Genomic DNA, 9,829 nt, shown 5'->3' with positions numbered 1-9,829 from the left:
GAAATAAATAATATTATCCCTATTATTACAGATAATATAATCTACAAGACCTTTCTTCTGGAGATACACAAGCTGGTGCTCAGCCTCTTGTTGTGCAACTATGAAGTTGACATTACTTACAGCTAACATTTCCATCACACGACTCGCTGCTTTTAGATTACGTGCACCAACTGCCTTTTTACACTGCATGTACAAGCTATCATGATTGTGATTTCCACCCTTAAGCATGTGTAAAAATAGCGAGTTCCTAATAGTAGTTGCACAGTTAACGTATATTATAAACGTACAAACGTATTAACGTTATTACTTTTAATACTGGAATACGTTTAACGAATTGGACATGAACAAGAACTGAGAAATTCAAGATTCTGAACATGTGACAGTACTCAGTAGAGTATAGGACTCTACTATGGATAATTGGGTGGATTTCCAAATATAGATTGGGTTTTCCACTGAAATTAGAATTGTACATAATATAGGAACGACACCAATCTGACACCTGAAAATGACACTTTGGGAATATCTAATTAATGGGAGTACCAGGAAAGAGGTTCTCAAGCATAAAATGGTTGTTGGTACAAACCTATGGTATAATTCGATAATGATCTCAGAGCAAGATAATCCACTGAGAAAAAGACAGGATCAGAGTTGTTAAAATTTAGGACAACAGGGTTTTGATTCCTACTAGCTGTAAAAGTCGGTCTTCTCTAGGCTGACTATACGATACCAAGACGTTTACGTTAATAAGACAATACATTAATACGTTAAAATGCAAAACATTAAAAAGTTTAGCTTCAGCCCTTGGTATTAGGGGATTTTAGACTGAGACTATTGTCTATATGCTCCGCTCTAATCACTCACTACTTCGGTCTAGATTTATTTATGTTTTAGCTAAGAAGACTAGATACCATTTCTTTGGACGCTTAGTTTACATTTCACGCCTCAAAACTATTACCTATTCAAACTAACCAATAAAATATCTCTAAGTCCAACTTAAGAAAATAAAAACTAAAGCAAAACACCAAGTCGGTGCACTATACATCTGTACCTAAACCCCATCACTTGGTACCTAGCTCATCCCGTGTAATGCATAGACAGGCACATCTAGTTGGCTGGCTAGGAGGAATCAAAACCATGTTGTCCTCGCAAAATTTTCTTTCGGCATAACACACATACCGGGTATTCACAATCATTTACCCGACATGTTGTCTCGCTTCGTACCAGACTTTAGCAAGATGGTTAGGGAGTTACTAGCTACGGATTGGATTGCCAATCCTAGGGTGTTTAAGATCGCAGACAACATACATGGACCACATACCATATATATGTTTGCCGCTCAACATAATGCACAACTGCCGAGGTACCGGACACTGGAACATCTGAAAGGAGACAGATTCCAGATGGACTTGTCTAACGAGAATGCCTGGGCAAATCCTCCATGGCTATTAATACCACAGTTGCTAAATTATGTACATATTCAAGATTCTACCATCACGTTGTGTTGACCCCTAAGACACTCAGATAAATGGCTACCACAGTTGATCTCAATGATACAATGTGAGCCGATCTATGTGGATAGAAAGGTATATACTTTTCTCTATCAGGGTACCCGTGTAGTCCAAAAGACGCCTTGGCGACATACTATAATATGTCGAATAGGTCTAGTTGGGACAACCAAGTGGACACCATCCGAGACTTTCAAATAGAAGGTTGAGGAATCCAAGATTCCACTCTTGAATCCTAAGTCTCAATCAGAGACCGGGACAACACAAGCACCTGCAGTATGTGTTACCCCGGTTCTTTGTAAGTGTGTGCACCATAGTATTTACATATGTTATGCCAGATAGGTCGGTTAAAAGTATGGATGGACTCTCTCTTCTTGTATAACGCTTACGTGTGAGCCAGTTCTGGTACAAACTGAAATCCTTCATAATTTGAACCAATGGTCGGATCGGGATGAGATTAAGCATACGTTTATTATTCGTCAAAATGAAGAACTTGTGCTACATATCTAAGTGCCAATGGGATTTGTGTTGTAAGGTACCTCTGGGTCAACCTCCATAGTAAAAATCCCCCCCCTTCTCCGTCCAATATTTTATGTTGTCCGTGTCTCCGGGCCTATCGAGTGTCTCGAGTTCTCGGCTGTCAGTCTGTCGTACAGGCACCGATTTGTTTTAAAAAAAAAGTTAAATAATAATGTTAAAATATATATGTGATTTCGATGCAATAACGTTCAGCTATAAATGTTTTCGTTCGTTGGTATTGTAGTCTCTACTCTAAATAGTAAATACTCTACAGAGTAGGAGGTCTTCCGCCTATGTATAATTTAGAAGGCTACATATGCCGCCTACATATTAGTATTTTGTAGTCTGAGCACTCTCTCTCTCTCTCGCTACTCTCTACTAGTAGTATCAATACATACGGCCCCTCTTTAGGTTCTGACTTCTGTCTTTAAAAAAAAAAAGCCAGGTGTTACACAGGAGGTATTTTTTTTTAAACGTTTGTTCTATGTACATACAAAAATACATTTGTAAATAAATAGATACATACAGATGTACTGTACTGTTTTTAATTTTATTTTGAAACTCCCGTGTAGAAAAGATTACGTTTATATGTAAATAGAACTTATCTGTTAAATGTTTATACCATACAGCAATTCCAATAAAAACAATAAGATTTATTTGTTTTTAAAAAAATACGTACAATTGTTTTTTAAAAGAAAATGTATGTCGAAAATAAGTAACCAATGGAAATATATGAATGTTAAGACTATGATTGAGCATTTCCTTCAAAAATGGCAAACCAGAACAAAATTAGTGGTTATTGGCTATTGGTTAAAAGCGTCGGCCATTTTTTTTGCGCTACACTGTGATGAGCCTGTGACTGCTATTATGCTATTTACATATTTTTAAAAAATAGAATAAAACTTGTGAGGCTGTGAAAACACTGTGTCACTGTGAGTGCATAAATACAGTGACAGGATTGACGAAGGCTGCTGCTTCTACTTAGATCGGTTCACTCATGCTATGAGATTTATTTGTTGCATGTATTCGAGGACTATTTAGGCGTACTTAAATTAAGCGCTGAAAGTGTAAAAATTACGTTTCACTAATCGAGCGAACATACCGGTACCGAACCATATACATAGTCCCAACAACATGCGGGAGGAAAAGGATGACACGCGATCAAAAATTTACTTACAGGCCCGGTCTGGTTTTGTATCTGATACCAGTATGATTGACAGTGACAGTACAGCTATATCTGTGACTGACGTGAAACAATCGACAGGTTTAATTCCTATCGAAGATGATACTTCGAAAAAGGGTTGGAAACGAAGATCTATAGTGCTGACAGTGATCGATATGATTTGCGTCGTCGTTCCAGTCGGTCTTGCATTGTATCTAAGCACTCTTTTGAGTGAGTCGCCGATTCAGGGTGCGGACGATGCTGAATGGTATATAATGGAATATGGATATGGTTTTTACATGGAGAATCTCGACACTCTACGAATCATATATGGGGCATGTTTTAGTTGGAATGCAGTGGTTTTGTTGGCTATAAGCCTCCTTTCTGCTCGGGAATACCGTTTGCGAGGAACTCCCCCGTACCGAAAGGCTTTCCTTGTGGGGTACACATCTACGGGTTTCATATCTTGTGGATGCTGGACCGCCAATCTATGCTTGTACTTATTTCCCCTCAATCCGCCAGCGGGCAATTTGGTGCTGTTCCTGGTGGAGTTGTTCTTATTTATTTCCGTGGCGGTATTCGCTAGTGTTGTACTTATCAGGCTTCGGGCGTTGTACAGGATTTACCGGCGGTGTGATTACAATCCTCGGTACAGAACTTTCATGTTTGTAATTTTTATCTTCATGCTCCTGGTGAATATACCAGAGATTGCCGCCTTTGCCTTGTGCGCGCATAATTTTGCCGTGGATACGCCGAACCCCACCTGTCCAGAATGGCTGGCTCATGTACCCCTTTCATACCTTTACTACATCGTGTACACGAGTTTTTTTGCGTACTACACATATCATATTCGGACGTATCCGGATCGCAATGTATACCTCTCGAATTTGCGATTGGCGATCATCTCAACTCTGTGGTCGGTAGGGACGGTAGCTACGTTCTATGGTGCTAATGGTGCGCAGATGGACGCTAGAGCCTTTTGCGGGTACACCTCTCTCTTGTCAATATACACCATCGAGATGTACGGGAACACGTTGTACGATGAATTTGAGTGTGAATATAGAGGCACAAAGCCCTTATCTGACGAGGATGAGAAGGATCTTATAACGCAAAGAAACAAGACACTGGCTGGTGTGGGGTATTATATGAACAAAAAGGAGTTATACGATATTCTGCTGGAGATATCTAAGGCCCGTTATTGCGATGAAATCGTGATGTTTCTGGGTGGGTTGTGCGCTGCTCATCGAATGGCTCAAACCGCTTTAGACCCGCGGAGGTCGAGGAATAATAGTTCAGCTATGAAAAAGTCCAGGAGAAGTCAGGATAGTCTTGCAGTGAGCACGGGTCAATTAGAGGAGGAAGACGCGGTGGAAACATGCGCGAAGAAGTACTATCTGAATGACCTGGTAGCCCTGTACGAGCAGTTTATAAGAACAGATGGGTCACATTGCGTGAATGTGACCCATGTATTAAGAGTTAATGTAGAATCTGCACTTAACGATTGTAAAAGGGCGGCACACAACTCTCATACTGCCGATGCGAAGCGAGCTTTTGCATCAAAAGAGTTGGCTGCCAATATGGATACTTTAGCTGTGAACACTATCCGGCTTTTATCTCATTCTGGTGTTTGGGAGCAATTTAAAAACGACGAGAGGGTGCTGGCTATGGAATCGAGAAAGGAAGCAATGCAAAAGTATGGACTTCGCGCAGCAAATACTAGTGCACCATTGAGCCCTTCCCGTCGCCAATCGGCAGTTGTATAGGTCACGTGTGTCGAACCAGACATTTTCGAGAAATTCAGTCGCTCAAATAGACAAGCAGGCTAATTTGCGCCTGTTCGATGAGCCAGGTGCTTTTGCACTTCGTTGATTTATTGAATCTGGAGCTGGAATTGGTCTGAATGTATGAAACACAAAAGTGTTTGTGTATGCATGATACATATATGAATTGAAGTCAACTCTAGCTGAGCATGCGTAAATCAACAAATATAAAGAGCAGTGGCTCTGACTCAATATATCAGGCCTGCCTATAGAACTCTATCGTATGTATTATGTATTATGAATATTAAAATACATATATATACATATATATATAAATATACATGTGTGTGTGTTTGTGTGTATATGTATGTATGTATGTATATTTATATATAGACATGTATATATATATATATATATATATCTGTATGTATATGTATAAAGATATATATACCTATATCTATATATATATATATATATAGATATATATATGTGTGTATATATCTGTATACATATATGAATATATATATATATATATATATATATATATATATATATATATATATTTATATGTAGTGTGTATGCACACATATACACACACGCTGTATCATACCTTAAATGATCAACAAGTTGTATTCATGCACCTCTACGAAATAACAAGTCGCATCGAAAGCTTTCACACTCAAGTGTCTAGTGTCGCTATAGTTTGCATTCCAACTCTCACAGGAATAATTATTCTCTTGTGGCCCTGTGGGGTGTCCGTGACCGGAGATAAATAGTCATACATTTGCTGCTAAATAGAAGTTTTTGAAATAGTTTAAAATACATGTGGCAAAATTACAATCTTGTATTCCGAGACCGCTACGCCAACTATACACTTGAGCGCCCTGGGCAGTGATAGCTTTTGAAGTATAGAAGACTGTGCGGAGTAAATCCTTTATACCCACACTCAACGTACTCGATGAACTTTGAAGCTGACCTATTTTTGAACTTCAAGTGAATTCATGAACAGAAGAAAAAAAGAATCGCGATGACTATTTCATGCGATACAATTTCGTGTAATTGATGAAGCTGATGCTTCCCGAGTCCAGCCTTGATGATTTCGAATAATTTATTTCCTCCAGGGATGCGTTGGTTTAATTTCTCAGATTGGGCAATAGTGGTGATCGATCGTCTGCTGCCATTTTCTCGTGGGTTGTTCCATGATCGGGATCAGAAGTATTCTCTCCGGGCCCCAACAGGCTATCTGGCTCAGTTTCTCCCTACGCAAACGAATCCGAAATAGAGTGTGTGACATTGCGCATCGATCTATTTACAGATTTCTAAAAGTCTCTAGTGGAAACTTATCAATGATCATTCTGAACATCATTCATTACGTCACAACCAATGTTTTCGCCTCAAGGCATCGTCTCTATACCACTCCGGATTCAAAACAAGCGCACACGTGATTAATATACAATGATCTATACTTACCTCGATCACTTCGGATTGGCGCAAAATACCATCGTTTCCGTATGCACTAATATAGAAGCTAGGCGTGGCCCCGTGTCTGTTGCGAAATGCTATTGAATAGGATGGGTCGTTGCTTGGCACTCGGTACGGTAGAACACGTGCGAAGGCGTGTGCAAACGCCGTGCTAATTTAAAAAAGAGAAGAAAAATATTCGACATTTTAAGTTAGCGTATGATTTGCCACGACGAGATGAATAGGCAAAGGGAACAATACCAAGCAGACGGCATGGCCGACAGAAAAATGTATCTCCGTTAATGGTATCAAAGCGAGAGTGGATGCAACTGAAATTTGTCGCCAGCCGGAGATGACACTATTAGTGACGTTCGCACTGTACGATCACATGCAGCGACGACATACCACAGAAGGCCCACGACGATGCCGACGATGGAATCAATACCATAGTGGAAGCCACACCACATGGTAGCAAACCACAATCCTGGACATACTAGCACATACGCCAGTCCCACTCGAGGAAGGTAAATGTACATGGACAGCCAGGCTACATGGGTGTGTGTGAGAGAGAGGAAAGGGTTCAAGTTAGCTTTCAGATATGATATTCCTGTCACGCTTACGAGTTCAACAACAACGAAGAGCTAGATGCAATCGCTGATGGCAAATAGTCTCCAACACCAGCCAGGTCCTGCGAAACGCCTCGACATTGGGAGGGCTATTTTCAATTGCAGTCCATCGGGTCGTTCGCTCATTCATTACACGTACTTGCACACTGCATAGAAAGAGATGAGTGATAACGGATATAACCAATCACCCTACCGGCCGTAGTGATGCCACAGTGAGACGACGGGAACGCTGTCCCTGAACTACTCCCTCCTTCTACAGCTCTGTGCGTTAAGTAAGAAAAAACCCAGCCCACCTCTGCTGCCTGGATGTGTAACAATTAACGTGTGTGAGTATGGTAATGCTTAGTACAACACCTTAATCAAAGACGACAATAGCCGCAGCCCTTTAATCTCATGTGAGGAATATCAAAACTATACGCAAGGATCTGACATCATGTGTACTATCATACCAAACAGGCTTGTGGATGCATGATCGGCCAACGGGAGTTTGATGATCATATCAGCTCTTCAGTACAAAGTAGGGGCACGATTGCAGGACTGCTACTATGACCGACACAACACAAACTGAGTGTATGGTATTCATTATAACCTGACAGCTCAGTAGCTGCAAGAACGCTGCTGTTTAAATTTTGCCTTATACACACTACAGATGTGTATACTCATACAAACAAAAGCCAACTGTAGATATAAAAACGATAGCACAAATATATATGCGGACAAGAAGATGTGTGAAAGCGAAAGCATACTCGTGGGACCGACCTCTATGCATCTACAAATCGCGATATCTGAGTGCTCGAACTATCCAAAACCATTTGACAAAGGCACCACTATACCTCGGGATGGGGATATTTCCAGTACGGCCCAGCAGCGGGCATGAATAGAAAGCACACTTCGCATACGAGGTAAGTCATGGCCATCGCGGCCGCCACTCTATCAAAGTACTCTCTGTGTGCGGTGAAGTACCAGGCCAATAACCAACTCCCCACGAGTATGAAGTAGAAGAAGAAATACGTGAAGGACAGATACTCCCCTAAGACCTGGGGACGATACATGTACTCCAATAGTCAGTGTACAGTAATTAGGCAATATGGAGTGTTTATTGCCTGAGACACAAGGAAAACTGAATCCGAGAGTAGATAAAGTTAACTAGAGGTACTCGAACAAAATTGGAAATAGTTGCAAAAACTCAGCCCAGGATATGAGCATGGAGTCATGTGTTCAGAATTAAATGTGGTATGGAGCATTGCATGGCACAGCAGGCTATTAAACTAACCTACGGTATAGATCTAAAGATAAATTGTGTAATACACAAATAGTTTCAATGATGTGGGATGGTTGCACCTAATCAAAGTATAAATAGTTGCTTGAAATGAAATAAAAGTGCCTTGCGCACGAGTACTTCGGTTCATGTAAGCCGGCATCATCATTATCAAGCACATGACCTACTTAGGTTGCGCCTCGCAGAACTCTCACTGACACAGAAACAACGCCCAGTAATACGAAACACTGTCGAGACTCTTAACCGAATGGGATGCTAGGATGACTTGCACTCACACTCCAGAATACGTTGCTCTACTCCTACACCAAGGCGAGATCAAGCGGAAGGTCACATACAGAGACATACCTTATAAAATGTCGGAGAGGTTAAACTTCGCATGTAGGCGCCCAGTCCGATATCTATCGGCGTGTTAAAGATATTAGCATCCACTTGTTTCAAATAGGGATCCCAGAAGTCTTCCGTATTCCGGATATTCGCAATTAATTTGCCGTCTTCGGCGTAGATGTAGATACAGGTTAGTATCCCGTACATGTCTAAGAGGGCCGCTACCACTCGGTAGTATAATCGGTTGCTCACCTGAAAGCGATCACGGTGTGAAGTCCTGATGAGTCACAACGACAGAGACGCAGTGTGATGATGCCCGCTGATATCAAGGTAATGATTTAATAATATTTTTAAGTTGGAATCAACGACGCAACGCTTGCGTCGTCCCTGAGAGCATCACAGACGCACATTGTGAGTGAACCTGGACAAAGCCCATGCCTATCCACTTGCTTGTGGAAAATTCAAGCAACCTTTGTCGCTACACGAACAGATTATCTGAAATTGTAGACGTGATAAATCATCTTCGCCGTGAAGAATACTCGAAACTACAACAAACAAATTACAGGGCAAGAATCATTGGATGACCACAGAATAAAATACAACATTGCGCACGCATCCACACCTCCTTGTTGATGTACGGTATCTTGAAGGTGTGCTCTAGCTCATCGGTAATTAGCAATCCTAACTTTCGGCGCCAGAAGATAACGGACGGAATTAATACACACCGGAATAGTACACCAGTCCAGATGACTTTAGAGAAACTGCGGTTTTGTATGAATAAAATCAACAGGGGTGCCACAAGCATATGCGCGAATGAGAGAAGGACCGGCGGTTTAATAGACCAGATGTCGTGTATATGCCTACGCACGTGTTAAAAGCACTTTCTGCTACTTCTGCCTTACACGTCCGCAGTTAGTACATATGGATCATACTCGCACACTGGGCACACATATGTTTTATTTTCTACGTGTTCATGTTTGTGGGTATATATATATATATATATATCGATATATATATATATATATATATATATATATATATATATATATATACATATATATAATATACACACACACACACACACACACACACACACATATATATATATATATATATATATATATATATATATATATATACATATATATATATATATGTGTGGTTGTGTTTGTTTGCGTATCGATATATATATA

General features: G+C 40.6%; 2 protein-coding genes across 2 annotated transcripts; one reads left to right on the top strand and one right to left on the bottom strand.

The window, feature by feature from the left end:
* Window positions 1-3,712: 3,712 nt before the first annotated feature.
* SARC_01136 (hypothetical protein) lies at window positions 3,713-5,019 on the top strand. The gene has a single exon (XM_014305143.1). The coding sequence runs from the start codon at window positions 3,849-3,851 to the stop codon at window positions 4,947-4,949; it is 1,101 nt and encodes a 366-aa protein (XP_014160618.1). The 5' UTR covers window positions 3,713-3,848; the 3' UTR covers window positions 4,950-5,019.
* A 1,060-nt stretch (window positions 5,020-6,079) lies between these two features.
* Window positions 6,080-9,441, bottom strand: SARC_01135 (hypothetical protein; the record flags this gene model as incomplete). The annotated part of the gene is made up of 7 exons (XM_014305142.1): window positions 6,080-6,205; window positions 6,417-6,579; window positions 6,813-6,954; window positions 7,173-7,335; window positions 7,867-8,070; window positions 8,658-8,888; window positions 9,259-9,441. 7 exons carry the CDS (start codon window positions 9,439-9,441, stop codon window positions 6,080-6,082), a joined length of 1,212 nt encoding a protein of 403 aa, XP_014160617.1.
* Window positions 9,442-9,829: the final 388 nt, after the last annotated feature.

Source organism: Sphaeroforma arctica (genome assembly GCF_001186125.1).
Source record: "Sphaeroforma arctica JP610 unplaced genomic scaffold supercont1.43, whole genome shotgun sequence".
Lineage (NCBI taxonomy): Eukaryota > Ichthyosporea > Ichthyophonida > Sphaeroforma > Sphaeroforma arctica.
Note: the sequence above shows the minus strand (reverse complement) of the source record. Positions and strands in the feature narration are given on the sequence as shown.